General features: G+C 48.4%; 8 protein-coding genes across 8 annotated transcripts; 5 read left to right on the top strand and 3 right to left on the bottom strand.

Moving 5' to 3' along the window:
- Positions 1–311: 311 nt before the first annotated feature.
- PFICI_03116 (uncharacterized protein) lies at positions 312–2,694 on the top strand (the record flags this gene model as incomplete). Its single annotated transcript, XM_007831697.1, has 8 exons — positions 312–356; positions 412–720; positions 821–987; positions 1,085–1,261; positions 1,363–1,674; positions 1,745–1,758; positions 1,812–1,899; positions 1,950–2,694. 8 exons carry the CDS (start codon positions 312–314, stop codon positions 2,692–2,694), a joined length of 1,857 nt encoding a protein of 618 aa, XP_007829888.1.
- A 40-nt stretch (positions 2,695–2,734) lies between these two features.
- PFICI_03115 (uncharacterized protein) lies at positions 2,735–4,751 on the bottom strand (the record flags this gene model as incomplete). The annotated part of the gene is made up of 7 exons (XM_007831696.1): positions 2,735–3,158; positions 3,212–3,291; positions 3,342–3,481; positions 3,597–4,327; positions 4,405–4,484; positions 4,550–4,664; positions 4,726–4,751. The coding sequence occupies 7 exons, from the start codon at positions 4,749–4,751 to the stop codon at positions 2,735–2,737; spliced, it is 1,596 nt and encodes a 531-aa protein (XP_007829887.1).
- Positions 4,752–6,874: 2,123 nt separating this feature from the next.
- Positions 6,875–7,609, top strand: PFICI_03114 (uncharacterized protein; the record flags this gene model as incomplete). Its single annotated transcript, XM_007831695.1, has 2 exons — positions 6,875–7,086; positions 7,156–7,609. The coding sequence occupies 2 exons, from the start codon at positions 6,875–6,877 to the stop codon at positions 7,607–7,609; spliced, it is 666 nt and encodes a 221-aa protein (XP_007829886.1).
- A 747-nt stretch (positions 7,610–8,356) lies between these two features.
- On the bottom strand, positions 8,357–10,563 carry PFICI_03113 (uncharacterized protein; the record flags this gene model as incomplete). Its single annotated transcript, XM_007831694.1, has 7 exons — positions 8,357–8,907; positions 8,959–9,098; positions 9,130–9,360; positions 9,412–10,052; positions 10,107–10,285; positions 10,349–10,423; positions 10,485–10,563. 7 exons carry the CDS (start codon positions 10,561–10,563, stop codon positions 8,357–8,359), a joined length of 1,896 nt encoding a protein of 631 aa, XP_007829885.1.
- Positions 10,564–11,342: 779 nt separating this feature from the next.
- On the top strand, positions 11,343–13,024 carry PFICI_03112 (uncharacterized protein; the record flags this gene model as incomplete). The annotated part of the gene is made up of 2 exons (XM_007831693.1): positions 11,343–12,537; positions 12,594–13,024. 2 exons carry the CDS (start codon positions 11,343–11,345, stop codon positions 13,022–13,024), a joined length of 1,626 nt encoding a protein of 541 aa, XP_007829884.1.
- Positions 13,025–13,223: 199 nt separating this feature from the next.
- On the bottom strand, positions 13,224–14,283 carry PFICI_03111 (Quinate dehydrogenase; the record flags this gene model as incomplete). Its single annotated transcript, XM_007831692.1, has 3 exons — positions 13,224–13,331; positions 13,397–14,034; positions 14,091–14,283. 3 exons carry the CDS (start codon positions 14,281–14,283, stop codon positions 13,224–13,226), a joined length of 939 nt encoding a protein of 312 aa, XP_007829883.1.
- A 1,078-nt stretch (positions 14,284–15,361) lies between these two features.
- PFICI_03110 (uncharacterized protein) lies at positions 15,362–18,518 on the top strand (the record flags this gene model as incomplete). The annotated part of the gene is made up of 3 exons (XM_007831691.1): positions 15,362–15,798; positions 15,877–16,367; positions 16,423–18,518. 3 exons carry the CDS (start codon positions 15,362–15,364, stop codon positions 18,516–18,518), a joined length of 3,024 nt encoding a protein of 1,007 aa, XP_007829882.1.
- A 708-nt stretch (positions 18,519–19,226) lies between these two features.
- Positions 19,227–21,606, top strand: PFICI_03109 (uncharacterized protein; the record flags this gene model as incomplete). Its single annotated transcript, XM_007831690.1, has 13 exons — positions 19,227–19,496; positions 19,552–19,649; positions 19,843–19,864; positions 19,921–19,982; positions 20,033–20,171; positions 20,224–20,263; positions 20,317–20,340; positions 20,387–20,520; positions 20,572–20,718; positions 20,768–20,846; positions 20,903–21,092; positions 21,146–21,224; positions 21,277–21,606. The coding sequence occupies 13 exons, from the start codon at positions 19,227–19,229 to the stop codon at positions 21,604–21,606; spliced, it is 1,614 nt and encodes a 537-aa protein (XP_007829881.1).
- Between the last annotated feature and the right edge of the window lie 475 nt (positions 21,607–22,081).

Below are 22,081 nucleotides of genomic sequence, written 5' to 3'. Positions count from 1 at the left end.
CACCAATCGAGCGACACCTTTACTGAGGGGACTAGCGAATTGCACCACCGGTTCCGAGCGAGCTGCCAATATCAGCTCGGCGCTCGAGGTGAGGATTGAACTAGTCCATGACTGGGTCACGAGATTCGAAGTGGCCTTAAAAAGTGTCCGGGATTCTGCCGTATCGTGAGCTTCTTGGCTGTCTTTGACTGAGCTCAGGTGTTTGTTGTCTGCCAGCACTCTCGCGCTGTTTACAGCTTCGATTGGTAGAGATTGTTGCAAAATTGATTTGTCCATTACTCTCCTGAACACCATTACAAGCGGACGACAAGATGTCCAAGCGTCCCAACTTCTTGTTCATTCTTGCCGATGACCTTGTAAGTCTTCCTTTATGGATCCCAGTGGCGGGCTTGCCTTACTAATTACGGACAGGGCTTCTCTGACATTGGCTGCTATGGCGCTGAAATCGATACGCCAAACATTGATCGATTGGCTGCCGAGGGGGTGCGCATGCTGAACCAGCACGCGGCGGCGGCATGCTCACCTACTCGTGCAATGCTCATGAGCGGGACGGATGCTCATTTAGGCGGACTGGGAGTACTCATAGAGTACAAAAAGAGCGAACAGGGGGCCAAACGTTGGTCGGGTAAAGCTGGTTATGAGGGATACCTCAATGAAGACGTTGCCACCCTGCCCGAGATATTCGAGGACAATGGGTATTTTACTGCCATGTCTGGCAAGGTATGTATCATACCCGCTCTTAACCCGATATGAATTTTTGGAGAGCATGTCTCACTAGAAAGACCAAGCGAGTCTAATAATAATCTATCTTTCTGGACAGTGGCATCTCGGAATGCGCGCCTCCCAAGGTCCGTGGCAGCGCGGCTTCAAAAAAGCATTTGCCATGCTTCCTGGATGCTGTAATCACTATGGTTGGGAGCCGGTACAGGAGCGGTTCCCAATTGGTGGTCGCCCGATCCATGCGGAAGAGGGGAAAAAGGTTGACATGTAAGTCCTATTACGGCTCACTTTTGGCTATCTGCTGTTGCGACTACAGTCAAAACCTTTAGGACAGCGCATTGATTCACAAATAATACCCAAATAGACCCCCAAACAAGACAGAAGACCCTGAAGGGTTCTACTCAACAGACCGCTATACTGACCAGCTCCTCCAATATCTCGACGACCGATCCCCCGACGACAACTCGAAGCCCTTTTTTGCATTCCTGCCATACACTGCTCCTCACTGGCCATTGCAGTGCTCAAAAGCGCAACGTGACAAGTTGAGTACGCCCGGTACTGCGTTTGATTTAGAAGCTGATCAATGTTGGCCATTGATTGACCCATTACGGGAGCAGAGAGACTAATTGACACTGTCCGTAGGTACAAGGGCGTTTATGACGATGGCCCATACGCACTGCGCGAACGCCGACTGAAGAAGCTGATAGAACTAGGCATTATTGACGAGTCGGTCGTGCCACACCAAGTGGAAACATCCACACAAGGTGTCGGCGAATGGGACAGTCTTACCGCGGAAGAGAAGAAGCTTTCGTCGCGCGCCATGGAGGCATATGCTGGTATGGTCCATTCTATCGATGTCAACATCGGAAAAATCATCGACTACTTGAAGAAGACTGGCGAATACGACAATACGCTGATCGTGTTCATGAGTGATAATGGTGCAGAGGGTGCTGCGTAAGTGTCGGATCTCCCTCATTCAAATCGCTTAAAACTTTGACTGATAGGGAAACTTGATATTCTGTAGACTGGAGGCAGTTCGTAAGTAAAAACATCTGTCCTGCTGAAGAGCATTTTTTAACGGAACTTGGCAGCTGTCATGGGCGACAATATCAAGCGCGCGATCCATCAGTACTACGATAATTCATATGAGAATATTGGTGCCTGGAACTCATTCACCTGGTCAGTTGTCTAGACTAACATGGGATGCTGTTACTGACACGCAGTTCTAGGCTTGGTCCACTATGGGCCCAGGCATCTACTGCTCCATCGAGGCTCTTCAAGTGTTTCCCCTCGCAGGGTGGGATCCTTGTACCCTGTGTCATGAAGCCGCCAGTCAATACTTTTCATACAACAGTAGCTCCAGGCTCTCTGAATCGCTCTTTCACCACAGTGATGGACTTTTTACCCTCTTTCCTCGAACTTGCGGGCGTATCACTCCCCGCAATTTCAGAGCACAAAGTGCCTTTGCCTTTGCATCAAAAGAGTGTTGTGCGCAAGATGTCGAAATTCCGCGGGAAGGATGTGCATGCTATTCGGGGAAAGTCCTGGGTGCCTTTTCTTAGCCGTGGTGCAAATGTGGAAGACAATGAGACGTGGGCCATACACCCGTCATCAGAAGCGACTGGATGGGAGCTTTTCGCGCGCGGAGCATTGCGCAAAGGTGACTGGAAGATTGTGCACATCGCCAAAGCCCAGGGCGGCGCAGGTGAGGGCGATGATGGCTGGGAGTTGTTCAATGTTGCCAGCGACCCTGGTGAGACTATTGATCTAGCTCAGGCGGAACCGGACAAGCTGCAAGAACTACTAGCTTGCTGGGAAGAATATGTTGTGGAATGCGGTATCGTTTGGGGCGAAGCGGCCACGGCGAGTGGTTTGGGCTTTGATGAGGCTCCACAGTTGTGGGAGGACGAAGTAGACCTTCAGAAATCTTGGATGGGGGCAAGAGGTGGAGAGTGTCCAAAGACTTGTATTTGATGGCGCCCGAGGAAGATTGATACGCATTTGAGTAGAAACTCTAAAACATTGCAGAACTGCCAGTAGGCCATGGAGTTCCTGATCCGTCAAAGAGCCATGTTGACCAATCCAACGAAAATTCTTGAGCCAAATTCTCTGCAATAACCTGTTCCAACCACGGCTGATATTGTTCGGCGCTTATAGACGGTCCTTGGTTGAGCGTGTTGAGGCCGTCGTAGTTTTGGGACTGCAACATCAGTGCCGGACTTGCTTCTGCTGCAGAAGAAGAGGTTCCAGATTCAATAAGAGGCGCAGAGGTTGAAACATGGTTGTTTTCTTCCACATCTGCTCGACTCTCGAGTAACACTTCATCGCGGGGCATGGTAGTAGAAGTCTTGACGTCTCGAGATACTCGCTCGAGTTTAGCCCACCGAAATTCGCGAAAGTCATATTCGGCACCGTCTTGGCCAACTAGACGGTAATCCCTAGACAATCACATCAGCAAAATATCAACAATGATGTGCCCATGCGTGTTGACCTTTGGAATGACTTCAAATCATTGTCGTCAATTAGACGTATCCAGTGGTGTTGCAAAAGGCGATATACGGCTTCAATATGCTTGGTTCAATGTGAGCGTTTGTGCCGTACTGGGAGACGGGTCAACTTACCAAGCGGTAGACAATCTCGGATCTAGCAGCGAGGCTTCGAATCAAACTGAGTAGGTGGCCGAGGGCGATCTCAAATTTATTGGCTTTTGGATCCATGTCAGGATCTGTCGCGGCGAGCCGACTGGGCTCAAGTAGGAGGACTATATATAAAACATGAAGATTAGTTTGAGGTGATATACAAGTACTTTTTGACCTCAGACCGTTAGACTGAGTCTTTTCCACGATAAAAAGATAGAGAAGAAGAAACAGTCATACTTTCTAGTGCAACGTATGCCTGCACACCAGTATGAGGATCAAATATGATGCCAGCCTCGAGTCCTTCTGCAATTAGTTCAGCAATAGGAAAGGCATGCGCGATCCTTCTGCGCCGCGCTTGATCTATGAGATCACTTTGCACGGGTTCACGGCGATATATCTGTAGCGCGGCACGGTCGACGATGATGAAGAGATTGTGTCGCAAGACGTGGAGGAGTATGAAGGTGGTGAGACAATTTTGGTGAAGAAGTCTATTGTGGCTGTTGTAATGGAGATGATCAGGTAAAGAGTCGCCGACATCTTTGACATGAGATTCAATTTTTGCGAGCTCAATGGTGAGTTCTTCAACTGTGTCCTCTCGATGCGTCGCACGAAAGGCAAAGTGTAGAGCGCGACGGCGTGTGGCAGCGGTGCGTAGCAGGTATGCCGATATACCCAGATTCGCAGAGCTCATGTTATTGGCTACTCCACGGGGCGAAAAGAGTGATTCGGTTTCTCTCTCCTGGTTATTAGCGAAGCTTGGTTCGTCGCAGGGCAGCTGTAGGAAACCAAGGGCAGTCTCATCCACAACATGACACCCAAAACGACCACCATCGACCATGGTATCAGCGTAGAACGTGGCCCAAGCAACGCGACGTAGTGCTTCGCGCGAAAGAAGCGGTGAAAGATCAGTTGGCAATCTCGCTGTATATGTTCGATCAAATGTGTGAAGCGACATCATTTGCATCATGCTGTCATTATCAGTCATACGCACTGTTGAATGAGACTTGAAGTTTTGACCGGCAATCGGTGCATTGTGATCACTTACCGAGCACAATTCCCAATCAGTAACCAAGCAGATGTGAACTTGCCCCTCTGCATGTCATAGTGTTGAGCGAGCAAGAGAATCTGCAAGGAGCTTTTTAGAAACAACAGATCTCTTGGACTCAACCGCGAAACGAAATACGACGCACCATAAGCTCGATTGCACCAAAGCTTTGATAGGTTCGGGGAAGAGTCCCAGCTACGGCCGATTCGGCATAGGCATCCGCTCGGGACAAGACCTCCTTGGAAGGCTTTTCGACAAATCTGTAGGCAATTGGTCAACAGAGCGGTCATGAAGCATGTTGTCTACTGCCACCAATCCTACCGCAAGACGTGGGCGATCATGATCATGGTCAGTTCCCTGGGCGCGGTGCCTCTATCGACGAGGTCATTGAAGTGAGTTTCATTTATGAAAGCAAAGAACCCAAAGACTGGCGATTTGTGCAAGAAGGATTAGTACCGTCGCGTCTCCATGATCTGGAAACGCTGCAGCTGGGGGAACTCATACGATGGATCGAGGAAAAATACGATTGTAGCAATCGCTTGAGCTCTGCCGTGTCAGGGAATTGACCATGTGGCAGCGACTCAATTGGCTGGGTTACTTCACTTGAAAGGTGTGCCACTGGAGGAGGCTGTCTGTTCATAGAAGGGCGTAGAGAGCTGCCAGTTTCAAGATTTGGGATGACCTCGGAATCGTTATGTGCAGTACTGCCGAACGCTCCAACACAAGGTGCTGCAGCAGAAGTTCCATCTGGCTGGGTTCGGATACAGTCGACGCCTAGGCCGGTGCATCGTTCGCAAGCAAATGAAGTGTTGCCAATACATTTGAGCTGCAATGGAGATGTAATCAGCAGATTTGACATGAGAGAGACGCAGATGGGAGACTCGTATATATTGACTCTCTCCGTTGCATCCGAATACCTACTTTTTTGGTCTTGCAAGTGTCGCATGCGGTTGCATTGGGCCTCTTTGGCAGTCTTGCTCTCGCGGGTCTTGGGCCTGTCGCCCACACGCAAACTCTCTGGCCCTTTTGGCACCGAGAACAATTGGGCTTCTGCTCATCGCATTTCACCTGGAAAATGATGAGTTCAAAGAAATTTTGACAATTCCATATGATTCTACAGAAGGTTTTAGCTCACCTTTCTCGCGCGACAGGTATGGCATCCTGTCGTAGTTCGCTGTATTGATGTTCTTCTCCGAGGGGAGCGACTGCTGCCTGTGATCGCACTGCTGCGTCTTTCCCTGTGCTCATTCATGTTCACTAGTCACCGCTAGATCTAGGCGCCTTATATACATGTTAGCAAAGAAAATGGACGCGAGTAATCTGCCAGGCAAAGAAGACAGACTGCACCTTGTGAGTGTCCCCGGAAACCCTCAGCACAGGGCGATTCAACGAATGCTACGGCTCCCAGCTCCCACCCACCCAGCACGCAATCAGCTGGGTCCGGGGACTCTGGAGACTGACCGCTGAGGGGTCCAAGGCTCCACTCATTAGTGCGGTCGGCTTCCCTGAAGGGGGGGTTTAGATAGTGCCCATGGCACATTTGGGTACCACTGGTAAGTGACAGTTAAGTTGCTGCTTGAATTCTATACGTGGAAATCTAGTCCATATTTGAATGGCCGAGCTATCAGCAGAACATAGTTCAATTGCTCGTCTCCAAAAAAAAAAAAAAAAATTCTTTTTTTCTTTATTTGTGTCCACTGCCTTCTCTACTCCCTAGTTTTAAAAAAACACCAGAGGCAACCAGCGACACGAGGATATAAACTCTTGCCTTTTCAAGTGCAACCAACACTATCCTAAAGGAGATGTGAGTTAATTCGGCTCGGCGCGATTAGGGTAGAAATTCATATAATTTTTGAATTTAGGGTTATCATTACCGATTGTGCGAAAGGCCAAGGAAACGGGAACCTATACATTTGAAGTGGAAAAGAAATCAGGGAGAACGGAGGTTGAGAAACTCACGGTAACGATCAATAAAGATGAGCTCGTCATTCTCGATGTGGTAAGTCTACATATTTACTGATCTCTCTGAACCTTACACTATATCGTCTCCGGTGTCCCTAACCCCGGATATTGGTCGTTGCCAATGGTGTAAAGCTGATGATGTAGTCGCGATTTCTAAGTATTCCGGATGAAAACTTCACTAGGAAGACATCTGCTCAGATCTTGTGTCTTATGTTACCTCAATATGATGTGAGCCTCTTGGCTGAGGCTGTTACACCCGACACTACTAAATGCGTACCTAGTAAGGATGATCCACTCCACAACGTTAGCGAGCAGGCAGTAATGCTCGGTAGGATCTATTAGCGGCGCAGCAAAGACAAACCTGGTTAAAATGAAGGCGGATTCATAATCGTTCGTTCATTTTCTTGCATTGTTCCCTTTCATCCTTCCCCCCAGGTACACGGTCTCACAAGTATTGTCATCTTCATCGCCTTCTCACTCGACGACGTTCCATCGATCGCTTGAAATAATGAGAGTCGCAATCGCCGCGCTGTACCTTGGCCTGGCTGCCACTGTGCAATCAGTCAGTGCAGAGGTCAAGAAAGCCAACCGTGACTGGTTTGCCGCCACGCCTGACGCCCAGCCCACTTATTTTGATGGCAAGCAAGTTCCTGCGTTACCAGTGTTGACCGACGAAGCCGAATTCAATCAGACAAAGTATCTGGTGGTCAAATATGCAAGGTATGTTTTCAATTTTTTTTTTCGTGCCTCTCCATTTGCATTTGTCTTATGCTGACAATGATCCGAAAGCCCGTACTCGCCGCATTGTGTACAGTTCAAGCCGACCTACCAGACCATATACGAGTACTACTACACCTCAGATATCCCAGTGAACCACGACGTGGCTCTGCCGGCGCCAGCAGCAACCACGTTCGAAGAGTACTACGGGCTCAAATTCTCCACAGTCGACTGTATCAACACCGACAAGATCTGCAGACAGCAAGGCATCATAGCTTATCCCACGACCATTTTATATAAGAATGGCGAGCTTGTCGCTTCTGTCCGAGGTGCTAAGAACATGACCACTGTCGCCGATCTGATTGAGAATGCGCTGGAGTCGGAGTATCCGGGAACCCGACCCCTTCATCCCCTCCTCCCTGCTGCTGGTGCTAGTTCGCGTCCTGTTCCCGAGAACGTACCGCAGGGCGAAGTGCCCACGGATGAGAGCCAGAAGCCATTGAACGCAGGGGAACGTAGTGTATAAAAGCTTGCACCTGAGCCAATGTGAAAGGAGATGCCATCGAGTGCGCGCGGAAAAAAAAAAAAAAAAAAAAAAAGAAGGTATCTGAGTTGATCTATCTGATCTACAAAAGAGAGGTGCTGAAGAGTGAACCATATACCCGAGCGGGTGATCGGCGGTGGGTCCTGATGTAGTCAGCGTAACAAAAGCACTGTCTACTTTCGCATATGCTAATAGCATTACCCATATTCTATACTACCAGTATACCCGGTTCAGGACGACTTAATCTTGGCGCATCGACAGCTCTAACTGCCGGACGATTCAAATTAACATTGCACTTGTTTGATGCTTTCAATGTGTTGCTCAGGTGTTGTACGCAAGTATTCGGAAGCGGCGGCCATTAAACATCCCAACCTCCGACCAATCCTATGCCTCGCAGGAAACTCTGACTGAGTAATATATGTATATACCGACTTATATATAATGATTCACCAAGTCCCACTGGTTAAATCCACTATTATGCCATGAATTCAAGAGCGTCCCTATATGACTCAAGTACCTATTGGTGCTTCACCACGAAGAACCTTTGAGCCACAATGTCAATATTAAATATACGTCAAGGTTGGGCATAGGCTATACCGGTGCGCTCGCAATACCAGCGGAATTAAATTCTAGATGAACTAGGAATACGGGTATCCCAACTATCAGTGTGATACTGCATGAGTCAAGCTAGTTCAATAGACATCAAGGCCATAGCTATCTGTTGTCCCATTAGATCGATGCGGGAACCTCGACAACCTTGTCCCTGAAATAGTCAATGAACCCCTTTCCAAACCCATCCAAGCGCTTAGAGCTGCTCACTCCGCGGCCAAGTATACCATAGACAACAAAGTGGACGGTGAAGATGTTTGGGAACTCGACTCGTTCAATGGAGTAATCCGATCGCCAGTCGTCTCCTAGGAGCTCCTGCACCTTGGAGATGGTCATGTAGGATCGCAACCAATCCCACTCGTTATGGGTGTGAACAAACAAGCCAAAGTTGAGATTCCCGCCCTTGTCGCCCGAACGACCAAGTGCAATGTCTCCCAGGCGCATCTTGCGAAAGGGTCCTTCGATGGAGACTGGTGACTTTGTGTCGTAGGATTCTCGCTCGCTAAGAGCTTCAAACGTACTTGGTGGGGTTGTCCTAGTAGTTTTGACGGTACTGTGGGCATCAACAAAGCTGACTTCTTCTCGGAGATCAGACTGGCCCAACAAGGCAGGATAGTATGCCAGGTACGGGCGAGGAATAGCCGTGCGCATATCCAGTGAGCTATGAAATCCTGTGACATGTAATTGAGCAAAATCCAATGAGAAGAAACTTGAAAATTTACCTGAAAAGTGTTTCAACGAAATATCTCGAATAGCGTAAACGATAGACAGCAACGCCTCCGTGTCGGTAGATTGCGCAAAGATGCGGAAATATCCCGTGCTGCTGTTTTGGTCAGAGGGGTTCGTTGCCGGAACACCAATCCTACAAATGCGATTAGTGATGGTGTCTTAACAAGGCTTTAGATCTCGTGTAGACTTGCTTCTGAAACTCAAGTATATCAAGCTTCTTGAGTGATTCCTCGCCCATAAAGTATCGCACTTGCTTGCTGAATAGCTCAAATTTCCTGTCGAACCCATATCCTGTGGCATTGAACAATGCCTGCATTTCAAAACCGCCCTTATAGAAAACGGAAAGCTTGGTAGTTTCGGGCGGAGGACCGCCTCGAATTCCGGAAATACGTACTCTGTTGAGAATTAGGTTAATAGGTTCATACAGTCATCGCCATTTCACATACCTGTCGTCTCCCACTTGCTCAATCTCTACAGCATCTAGATAGGCTTTGACGTCGCTGTTGAGATAGACATTCCCCTGCAGTTCGTAGATGAGCTGACATCTGCATGTATCGACTGTTACCATACCCGCAGTGCCTTGGTGCTTGGTAACGACAAATGTACCGTCACTGTCAATCTCAGCAATGGGAAAACCAGGGTCGACAAACTGCTCAATATCAAAGGCATCAAAGCCAGCAAAGTTGCCGCCAGTCACATAGGTCGAACATTCGATCAAATGACCAGCAATGAGGGAACCGGCCAGTTCATCATACTTTTCAATGGTCCACGACCACCAATACCACGCGCAGGCAATGACTGGGCTGGCATCGGAAACGCGGCCGCAAATGATGATGTCGGCGCCTTGGACAAAGGCCTCGTAGATGGAATGAGCGCCCAAGTAGGCATTCGCCGACACAATTTCGCGCGGTGTTGAGCCTTCCTTGGCAAAGAGGAAGTTCTCAGCTGTTAGTGTCACGCGTCGGTTGTTGGAGTCAAAGTGCGGCAATGCCTCATCTTGCTTCTGTGGCATGTATTTCCCAAGCTCTGGCAGCAGATTGTCTCCAGAGACGTATGCGATCTTCAAGTCGTATCCCTTCTCTTCTACCTGTGACTAATGTGAGTTTTCTGTCCTCACGTTTATGTCTTTGCATTCACTCACTAATTTGGCCACCCGAGTAGCAAGGCCTTGGGGGTTCAGTGCACCACCGTTGATGGCGACCTTGATACGCTTCTTTGCAATGACATCAATGGTCTGCTGAAGGCCGTCCCAGGCTGTCTCCTCATATCCGGTATGCTTGCCTTGAGCATAAGCTTCAGCATTATTGGCAATGTTGACCTCTAAGCTCCGATTAGTATTATGCCAAAGTTCAAATTGATTGTACAGAAAGAGTAAAGACATACCTGCCAGATAGTCACCGGTAATAAAATCAACATCGCCAAGCGTTGCCTGCCGATACATCGCTATCGCTGGATCGCCTATAAGGTGGAAATTTAGCTTACACATTTCGGGTGTCGATTACCGAAGAGATGCGCATACCATGATAGCCTGAACAATTGGCAACACGAGCGGGCCTGACCCCGAATTCGCCAGCTCGCCAAGAATCATCAGTTGCCATGTTAACTTTGAGTCAAGGATAACAAATATCGAGATATTGGAAGATAAACGGTCAATTCTATGGGGGTTCACAGATCGGATTTATAGAGACAATGTGCCTCCAAATATTCCCCAGCAAAGGGGCCTCGGCAGCCCTCGGCCTGACACCAATCATATTCGGACTGGTCGGTCAGTCCGAGCACAACCCCTCTCAGCCATCAACTTGGGGTATTGCCCATTGTGATATCATGTTTTCTCCTCTCTTGTCAATTCCAAGGCTGTTTGTTTTTAGTGCTAAATTAGATCTCCATTGGCATTGGGTCGTTCGTCGGAATCTGCGGACACGATCGACCAGTTACTAAAACTTAGCCGTTCAAAACTCCGACGTCAAGACTCCGAAGTCATAGGCTCGCAATGCCTCACATCAGCAATTGTGGATCGAAGTTTGACATTCGAATGAACCCGCACTCTAAGTAAATCTTGATCTGCTCCAATAAATCTCTCAGAAGTCCGAACTATATGTGTTCAGGAAATCCGGAACACTGTCTTTAACGCGGCCATTTCGGTCCGTGTTAGTAGTGGAGTCACTGATGGGTCACGCTCGGAGTTTTGGTCATGACATAGTCTATGGGGCAAGCTATCGCGCGCCGAGGGAATAAACCGGTCGCCCCTTTTCCTCGTATGATTCTAAAGACATATAATATCATCAATGTAGTCCTCTGGAGTCTTCTGTTGTCTCGAAGTGACTTATTCACTTGACTTTCATCATAATTCTGAGGCTATACCTCGAGAGTCGACACCATGGAGTGCTATTCCATCTTTGATGAATCTTCCCGTATACTCAATGAGGTATTGCTTCAAGATACCGGGCTTTGCTTTCCAGCCTCATTTTCTGAGGCTGCTAAGAAGGTCAAGTTCGTCGGCGGTGACCACAAGCCATGGATTCTTACTCCCCTCAAGATCACAGAATCCAGTGCTTCGTTGACTGCACTCATGGCTACAGCCGCAAACGTAGTTGCGGCAGAAAGATATGGAATTGAATACCAGGATGTCACCGTCAATCTTGATGCGGCCACTCTTTTCCTGGAATCAGTTTTGCTACCATCGATTGGTGGCAAGTCGTTCTTGGAGAACCCCCAGATGGCCCAGGAACTGGCAAAAATGGACGTGCACCAGAGCGCCAGACCTATCCGACGCTGGGCCACCAACGTATACCGGACAAGAGATGGTCGGTGGTATCATCTCCATGGATCTATGAACGCGGTTCCGACAATGACGATGATGGGCATGGACGATGTTGAAGTAACCGCTGAGGAGGCCATCAGACTCTATGCCGACAAGGTTGCCCAATGGGACTCGGAAGACCTCGAGAAGACGGCCAATGAGCAATACAAGCAGGCCGGCGTTGTTTGTCGTACCCCCGAAGAGTTCTTTTCCAGTGAACATGGAAAGATCATGGCACAAGAACCACTTTGGAGTACGACGCCTATCGCAGCACCAAAGAAGCCCTGGCCACAAGTCGAAGACCACCGATACAAGCCTCTTGCCGGAATCCGCATCCTTGATTTTTCCCGCGTCATTGCCGCGCCCGCTGTGTCCAAGATGCTCGCCGCGCTCGGTGCCGATGTGCTCCGCATTTCCTGCGACAAGCTCCCCGAGTATCCGGCGACAATGCCGGACCTGCAGACTGGAAAGCGGGACGCCAATCTCGACTTGAAGACGCAAGAAGGCAGGCAAGCCTTTACCGAGCTCGTGAAAGACGCCGATATGCTCATTGACGGATATCGACCGGGGGCTCTTGCACGTCTAGGTTTCGACACTGCCTCTCTGCGCAAGCTCAACCCTAGCTTGATCTACATGAGGGAGAATTGCTACGGATTCAAGGGACCTCTGTCGCACCGCTCTGGCTGGCAGCAAATCAGCGACTGCTTGGTCGGTCTGTCTTATCTTCAAGGAAAGTTCCTCGGCCTCGAGGAGCCTGTTGTCCCTCTTCTTCGTGAGCATCATGAAAATATTGAAACAATATGGTGCCACCAACTGACATTTCATTAGCGAATTCCGATTACCAGACTGGCTTGGTCGGCGCCGCAGCTGCCATATCAGCACTCATTGCGCGCACCAAAGAAGATGTCACATTTGATATCGACATAAGCTTGACTCAGTACAACATTTGGTATTACAACCTGGGAATGTACACTGATGAACAGCAACGGGAATTGAGGGCGCGTGATCCCGACTTCAGCCCTCGCCACTATGACGACATGAGCGTGCTTGTTGGCAAAACGCACAAGTCGATGCAGAGAACTCGCCCGGACATTTTTGACCATCCCGAGTACTTTTTGACAATGACTGGCAAGGAGTACGGCATTGACGAGGATTTAAGGATTCTTGCGCCTGCATTCAAATTTGAATCATCTCCCGTTGGCTGGGAAGTGCCTACAGGTCGGAGAGGGCGATCGACGCCAGAGTGGGTAGGAAAATAGAGAGATTTCGTATCTTGCCGCAAAGCTGATGTAGCCATTTCCAATATATTGGTGATATGACCTCCGGAGTCTCATCCTGCGATGTAATTTTGAATCTGCTACGGAAACAAGAGATGAAAAGAGGCAGCTCGATAGCCAGAGAGGGCGAATGAGTCTCGTGGTGACCAATGCCTTTCAGCATTCATACCAAAATATATCGTTATTCATTGACTACAGTCTGTAAGTTCAATGCCAGCCTGTTGGCAATGGCTGTCTTGACTTGCTGCACTGGCAATTCCTCAATTGGCCGACCGGTCCAGTACGTGTCCTTGAGGCTCAAATATTAGCGGGTGCTGCGTGGGCTATGAAACCATGGGCATAACAACATCTTACCTGCTCTAAGCCTTGCCATATTAGCATTTCAGTGCCTGCAATTACTTGCCAGCCTTCTTGCTTGGCGATTCTGCTAATCGCAGTGTTTGGAGTCGGATTATAGCACATGTCGAGGATGGCGCCTTTATCACTTCGTCGTAGAAAGACTTGCATGATGTCTCTGACAAGCTTCTCGCCATGAGTTTGGGGGGCAAAATCCGGAATGCAAGAGATTATGGCACCTGGAGTTGGGAGGTCATCTGCTTGGTTGAGATTGTTGATATGCTGAAGGATACTGCCGTTGGCCGCCGCCTCACATTCGGCCAAGAGACTTTGGGTTTCCAGGTCGTCCCGATTGACGAGATATATTTGAGTAGCACGCATCCACTTCTGGGCAGCGTATACGGCGCTCCGTGCAGCACCTCCGCTACCTATGACCATCACTGGTCGGTCTTCGAAGGTCTTGTGTGGCTCAGAAACATTTCGATAGAACGCCTCCTTTACACCAAGCACGTCTGTATTGGTACCGCAAAGGATGCGGCGTCCCTCTTCCATGGTGACGAAAATGGTGTTGCAGGCACCAACGTCCCGACAGATTTCAGTAAGGACATCCAAGTGCTTCATGATTGCGACTTTATGGGGCATCGTCACTGCCGCGCCTGATATTATTGTCAATTATTAAGTGTGTATTTCCGAGGTGTTGGGCTAAGCATACCATATAGATTTTCATCCTGCAAGCATCGTAACACCAAGTCAATATCGTCGGTGTCTACACGTTCATAGGACCAATCCAAGTCGAGCTCTGCGAAGACAGTACCATGTAACAGAGGAGATAGCGATTTTGTTATGTTCCGACCGAAGAGAAAGCCACGTCGTTGACTCGACTGTTTTCCCCGCGTGTCAGCCATTACTCGGAGTTGCAAAGTAGAATGCGATGATGTTACGCATGATGAGAGCGTGTTGGAGCTCCATGTAGTGGGAAAGAAAGTGGCATGCTCCGGGTAAAGTGAAAGCCGCTACTAGCGAGCAGCACTAAATCTAAAGGCTCTAAAGCATGTTTTCCGGGTAAGCGCGCTCCGGTCATTTATACCTAAGAAGCGATTATATCAAGCTTCACTATGAAAATAAAAATATATTCACAAAACGCCCCTCTCAGCCAAAGGATTGTGGATGTAGCGGCTGGCTTGCAGCAAACAAGGTGCTGTTGTGAGAGGCAGCAGTGGTGGAGGGAACAGTAGGTACTGGTCGCTGAATTTGATTCTCCCCACCTGCAGAGCAAACCGCCTGGACCTTTTAAAATGTGCCCTGTAAGGGATACTCCAGCATCAGTATTTGAGCGAATGAAATTACGCCTGGATTGCCCGTGTGCAGCGTTCCAAGAACCAGACAAAAGCAGTCTTCATTTCTCAATTAGGGTACAAAGGTTGAGTTGGGATAGGAAGGGGTTCATCGCCCGAAACTTCAAGTGTTGATGCGGCAAGTTTAGCAGGTAGGTAGGTACTCTATAGCAGCTTATACCAATTCACCACCCTTGACTGCTGCTTTACACAGCTACATTGGAAGTGGTCACAGATATGCGCCGTCAATCCAACCACTGAGACAGAGGTCTTCCTCCCCAGCCGCGTTGGCACATTCAGGTAGCACGGCATATTTCCACCGTCGCACAGAGCCACTCGACGGCATCGGAGGCATTATTACCCCGCGTTTAATGGTCTGTAGACGCAGTATGGTATTCACCAGTTATCTGATGCGGTTGTGCGAGAAACTCAGCCCCGCCAACTGAAGACACATTTTCCGTGTTCCCAAGATCAGGTTCAATTGTATCTATGTCTACATAGATAGGCGTTGTTGCCCTGGACGATACGAGCGGATCTGAGAGAATGCACACCAAACCGCCATGAATGCATCCCAATACCTACGCCCGTGTAGCGAAGTGACCCACGGTGATCCACAGCTATACACAGAACAGCGCCTGTAGGCGACATCATGGAGCCTCTCAGCGCATTCTCGCTCGCCTGCAACATTTTGCAGATCGTCGAGTACGGTGCAAACGTCCTCAGTCGAGCGGCCCAGTATCGGGCTGCATCCAACGGAGCGCTGAACGAACATAATACTCTTTACGATGTATTGCAGTCGCTCAAGGGCCTCAATGCCGAGCTTGGCTTATCTTTGCCGCCTTCAGGCAGCGTACAGAAAGCCACTGTGCCGGAACTGAGGTTGGCAACGGCAAACAAAGAGTGCATGCGTATAGCAGACGAACTCATTGCCCTGCTTGAACATCTCAAGGTAAAAAAGTCATCAACAGTTGAGGGTATTCGGATGGGTATCAAGTCTATTTGGTACGAAGGCAAGGTGAAAACTTTGAAGCATGATTTGGCCGAAGCCAAAGACAATCTCAGCTTTGCACTCATGCTGTTCATGCAGTATGCCAATATCCCTTATTTTTTTTTTTATTTTTTTTAGCACACCCCAGATATCTCTGACACTCATGGTCTGAACAGGCACGGCGACACATCCAAGCAGGCTGAACTTCTACGATCCCATGATGAATCAGAGAGACGCATTATAGATGCTTTCAAATCTACTTCCGATTCGCTCTCATCAGAAATTCAAGCTCTTACAGCCCAGCTTAACAGCACTTCGCTCTTGTCTGCGGATGATGCCCTTCGAGACCTCCAAGGTTCCCACCAAGATGTATTAGCTGAATTGTCGCAGAAGCTGGATGCCATACTTTCACATCAGGAAACTTCAGATTTATTGAAGCGCTTCTCAATACTTTCGGATTCAACCGAAGTCGCGCAGCAACGGATAAACGAAAGTCTTACTTTTCCGCAAATCGATGAGCGGAGAAACAAGATCCAACGTGCGCATAGAAGCACGTACCAATGGGTGCTAGATCCAGCACAGTCGCAGAGGCATTTTGATGACCTGCTCTCCTGGACGAGATCTCAAGACGGGAACCGACAGCTCTATTGGGTTTACGGAAAGCCAGGTAGGTAGATGAAGTGACTCTGAGGTCGTTTTCGATTTACTGATTGTACTATCAGGCAGTGGAAAGTCGACGCTGATGCGGTACCTGCTCGAAGAACTTGACCAAGATCTTCACTTCCACCCATGGAGCGAGAATGAGACTGTTCTCAAGGTTGATTACTTTTTCTGGGCCCCGGGGACGCCCTTGCAAAAGTCGTTCATCGGGCTTCTTCGGTCACTTCTTGCTCAAATGTTCTCACACTTACCACAAATCATTGCAAAGTTCGTCCCACCTGTTCTTTGGAACAAAGCGCGCGTCGCATCCACGATGGACATACACTGGACTTCCTCTGAACTCATTCAGACCATTACAGCGGTCGTTCGCTCTGAGATGTGGTACACGTTTTTCCTCATCGACGGACTGGATGAGTTTGAAGGAACTGATCAGGAGAGAGACGAGTTCTTAGATCTCATAGGCAGCATTTCCTCGCTCTCACACGTCAAGCTTTGCGTATCCAGTCGACCAGGGAATGTTTTCCAGGACGCCTTCGACAGATTTCCCAAGATCCGACTAGAAGACCATACTCAAGAGGATATACACTGTTACATACATCAAGAATTGAGCTCCCAGCGACGATTCGAACAATTGCGACAACATAATCCATCATTAGCTAAGACTCTCATCAGAACAATTCTTGAAGAGGCTGCCGGAGTCTTTCTCTGGGTACGGCTTGTTGTGTACGGGCTAGTTAAGGCACTTCGAGATGGAGACAACATGCATCAGTTGTTGAGAAGAGTCGAAGCTATCCCGAAAGATCTTGACGCCTATTTCACCCACTTGATGGGTTCCATTGAGCCACTCTATCGTAGAGAGGCTTCTATATTCCTTCAGCTGGCACTGTATGAGGAACACGAGTTCACTGCGCTTCATCCTCTCCGCCTTATTGATATGGTGTGTATCCAAGACGAAGTTGAATCTGTATCCGAGGGCCAGGCTACCAGCGATGAGTTGGACTTTTCCAACGTCCAGAATATGGAATTTCACCTCGATTCAACCTTACGTCGGATCAACAGTCGTTGCCGCGGCCTGCTAGAATGCCGATATCTTGAAGGATCAACCTCTTGGTATCATGACATTGATTTTGACGGGGACGAGACGTCTGTTTCGCAGATATTTGACTGGCAGATGGATTTTCTGCACCGATCGTTCTGGGATTTCTTGTCTCTCCCTTCGAGCCAAAGCAAGCTACATGAATACTCTGGAAGGCCTTTCGATGCGAGAGTTCTGCTCTGCGATTCCCGAATGCTCCAGATAGAAGAATTGAATAGGTCTAAAGCATGTGACTACCTCATAATCGGCTTGGCAAGCTTCGTCATAAGCACCATTGCAGTGGCGAATCTCAGGACAACAGAATACTGTAAGACTGTCGCGGGCCGTCTTCAACTTGTGCTGGATCGCGTGGTTCAAACCAACATTGATGAAAGCTTCTATAAGGGGCCGTGGTATCTCTGCCAGAGCCTATGTGTGTATCATTATCACGCCAGTTCTTTCCTCACTATTGCCATAGATTTCAATCTGTCGGCATATGTTTTCGCCAATCTTACAACAGAGGCAATACATGCTAAAAGAGGGCGCCCTATCCTCGACTATATTCTTCGTGGTGCATTCTTTCATGCCGACGAGCCGTCTATTGGTAACCACTTGCCAGATCTGGCGCTTGTTCAGCAAGCGCTAGAATTAGGAGCTGACCCGAACGAGATTTCAGACTCTGGATCAATATGGGTGTCATTTCTAGTATTTTTGGACAATGTGTCAACTACGCGGGACGGCATTGGCAGCAATCTGGGTCCAGTAAAGCAGGAAGGACTTCTGAGAGCTGTTATGGTCTTACTGCACGGCGGAGCCTGCCCTGTACTGCCAGCTGCGATGCTTTATCGCAGAGGTTCCATCGACTGGCCGAAGTGGCAATGGGAAGATTACATCACGACTTCGCGCGGCGACTTCGAGGTGATGCCGCACCATCTCGTGTCCACGGCAGACTACCTGAACTTGCTGCGCCCTCAATACTCGCTAGCTGCAAAGACTTTGGAAGACTGCATAGCTCTGGCTTCTCTAAAACTAGCTGAAAAGATGGCCGGTAGTAAGGCTGGACATGTTATGGCCGCCGATTAGATGGATCACCGCCATGGCTGACTCATCTTCGGTTTGTCTCAATTGAGACAATAGCAAAGAGATGTTGTGAACGAAGGAGCTCATAAAAGAGTCCAAGAGTCGATCTTTTCGAGCTTCAGAAGAAAGATGCTGAAGAATTATTTCATGTACCCAGAGCGGTGATCTACGGTGTGACATTTGTCAGTTTTTTTAGTTCATAAGTCAATCACAGGGATCATTCTTTCCAAAATAGACAGAATTGGCAACCGAATTCATTCGAGCTGCGCTGAATGGATGATCGACCATGCAAACCACGACATTAGATCGAAAAAGGCAGTAGAACATGCGTGCTGCAATGTCACCTCATACACCGAGACCGCTGAGTCAGCGGATGTTCGGGATTTCCCATTCCTGAAAAGTACACAAGGTATCTCAAGCCTTACTCCGCATACTGAAACGCTAAAATTGCATCCTATACACAACTCCGGCATACAGGGAATCCAGACGCCGGAATTTCCGCCCCGGGCCTGCAGGCATCGACTACAATAGTAGATCCCCGCGGCTTTGGTGAGGAATGTGCGATTCGGCGGTCTGCTTCGGGATACAACGCGTACTTTCTCATAGTTACAATGGAATACTAACGAAATCCTCAAATATCCACTCCTACGATACTTTATCCATCACCTTATTTGCAAAGTTTTGAATGATACTCATGAAAATCCAAAAAGAATGTCGCTCAACTTGAACTTGCTTGGTGTCGTCGGCCTGGTGTGCCTTGTCTGTTATCACCTCATTCAGCAGTGGAGGCACAATGGCAAACTACCCCCTCGACCACCTGGACTCCCCTTGATTGGCAATGTCTTGCAGTATGTGCCTGCCGCGAAGAATCTCAGTCTACACCTACTGCTTAATAAGTGGGCGCGCCAATATGGAGAAATCTTTCGCGTCAAGCTAGGACCGGTCACTATATACTATCTCAACTCTGATGCTGCTGTCAAGGTGAGACGAGAGAAGAATATCAATTGTCACAATATCGTACTGATGTCATACAAAGGAGCTCATGGACAGGAAGTCTGCGAGCACATCTGAAAGACCAAACTGGATCGAAGCCAACGACATCATGACCAACTCTTGGAATGTGCTCTTTCTGCAGTAAGTAGTCAAAATCTGTGATGTTCATAACTCTTTCATGCTGTTGAAGAAGAGTCTATGTTTGAAATTTCCCGGTCCCGTAATTTTGTCTCGAGAAATACCTGCCTACCTGATAGCGGTAGTTTAAGCAATTGGTGGAAATTTCTATACAGTCATGAAAACATTGAGAAGCTAATATATTTTGACTCACCAGAGCCTCCGATCCACGTTGGAAGGTAATTAGACCCGAAGCTTTTATGCGATGGAACTAATCTCACAACATAATCATCAGCACCAACGAAAGATTACTCATTCCGAACTAACGAGCCCCGTCAGAGCCGATGCCGGACTTCCGTAAGTCGGAAATCTTGTGGTCAAGTGTTAAAAGAGGCTGATATTCCCAGGTTTCTGTACTATGAGACGGCCAAATTCATATATGAAACATCGGTTGATCAAGACGCTGGGACGGATCAGCAGAACCTGTGGGCTCAGATTGGCAGATACACGTACAGCACTTTCGCCCTACAGACTTTGGGATTGGAGGTCAGCCTGCTGCACAATTTGAGACAGCGCAGTTGTTAACTCGAAATTGCAGATCAAGAGCACACACGACCCAAATATCGACTACATCCACGGTATTTCTATCCACCTGTGATCATGGAGGGAGAGGTTTACTAATATCAATCAGACTCTGGCTTGGAGTACATCAAAGGTGAGCCAATGAGGATCATACCAGCACTTCAATACTAATAAGACAGCGACCATTCCCGGGTCTTACATCGTTGATACGTTTCCGTTTTTGCAAAAGTTACCCTTAACCCTGAAACCTTGGGAGCGCAAAGGTCGCGATTTGTTTCTTGACAATTTGAAATGGGCAATCAAATTGAAAGACGTCAGTAACTTTCCACGGTCGAGTCGCTAGTCTATATTGACCTCCATGTAGCAACTCATGAGCGGTGGCTCGACGGCTCCAAATGCCAAAGAGACGATGCTGTATCGGATCTTGACCGATGAGAAGCGCCTGGGATTCGCATCCGAGGAGGAAGCCTCATACTTGAATCTAATGTTGATCCAGGGGGCTGCCGATACGGTACAGTACCTCTCACTCAGGCAGTGAATGACGCTAATCTCTGGGGCAGAGCAAAATGTCCACCATGTCGTTTCTAGAAGCAATGATAACATTTCCTGAGGTCCAGCGAAAGGCCCAAGAGGAGATTGGTGAGTTTCATACAATAACTTACGGATTGATGTTCATAAACTGAGATTTTATGAAGACAGGGTCGTGGGCGATAGAGTGCCCGTCTGGGAAGATCTCCAGAATCTTCCATACGTGCGATGCATGATGAAAGAGGTCTGGAGATGGAGACCACCAGTCGCGCTTGGTCACCCTCATGTTACTACCAGGGATCTCGAGTACAAGGGAATGCTCATTCCCAAGGGCTCTCGCTTACATATAAATGCTTGGTACGTGCCTCGGTTGCTAGCTCATCTTCCATATTCACTGACTTGTGTGCAAGGGCCATTCAACACGATCCATCACGACACGAGGACCCTGATGCGTTCATGCCCGAACGTTATGCTCATGATCATGCTACTGTGAGTCGCCTTTTACATTTTCTCTGACGAGAACCATCCTAACCTTGATTAGGCCCAGCAGAGTATCAATTCTCCCGACGTCGCCGATCGTGACCATTTTGCTTTCGGCTCTGGCCGAAGAATCTGTCCAGGGGTCCACGTCGCAGAAAGGAGTCTGTCGGTTTCCATCATGAGAATTCTTTGGTCTTTCAATGTTGTTGTTGCGCCTAGAGCAAAGCTTCCTTTGAATCCGATGGATTATCCCGGGGCCATGTTTGGCAATCCGGGCTCTCACCTGCCTGCTTGCCTAGTGGTCAGAAGTGTCGAGAAGAAGAAGCTCATTGAGAAGAATTGGGAAGAGGAGAGGGTCAGATTTGAGAACTCAAAATCACGACGGGCTTGAGACATTCCTTCACTACTAGGTGTGCAGTCTATTCTTGCACTTGCAGATTGTATTGAAATAAGAAATACTCTCTAGGACTTGCTTGCATTGATTGCCTACATAAGAACTTTACAAACATAAATTTGACCGAACATTTATCATTAATCAAAGCGGAAATCAAGGAGTAAAAACACACGGATATTATCTGTCCGTCCCCATTATCTCTGGGCAGGCTGTAGCCTTCTCGTCATATCTGGTATCTTGCATCTGACGACAGAAATATCTGGCATAATGAGGCATGCGGGCCATCCGGCAATGGAGCTTATTATAGCAGTGCAGTAACTCGTACACTGTCAGCAAGCCGCTTTCGAAACTGTTGGACGATGCATGCATGCTAACATGTGCCAATAACAAGAGTCATCAGTGTCGCAACCCAATATTCGCATAGTGATTGGAATGGACGCCACATGCAGCCAAACGTAGACGGTTCGTACCG

Source organism: Pestalotiopsis fici (genome assembly GCF_000516985.1).
Source record: "Pestalotiopsis fici W106-1 unplaced genomic scaffold PFICI_Scf_2, whole genome shotgun sequence".
Taxonomy (NCBI): domain Eukaryota; kingdom Fungi; phylum Ascomycota; class Sordariomycetes; order Amphisphaeriales; family Sporocadaceae; genus Pestalotiopsis; species Pestalotiopsis fici.
This window is presented reverse-complemented; position numbering and strand designations above follow the sequence as displayed.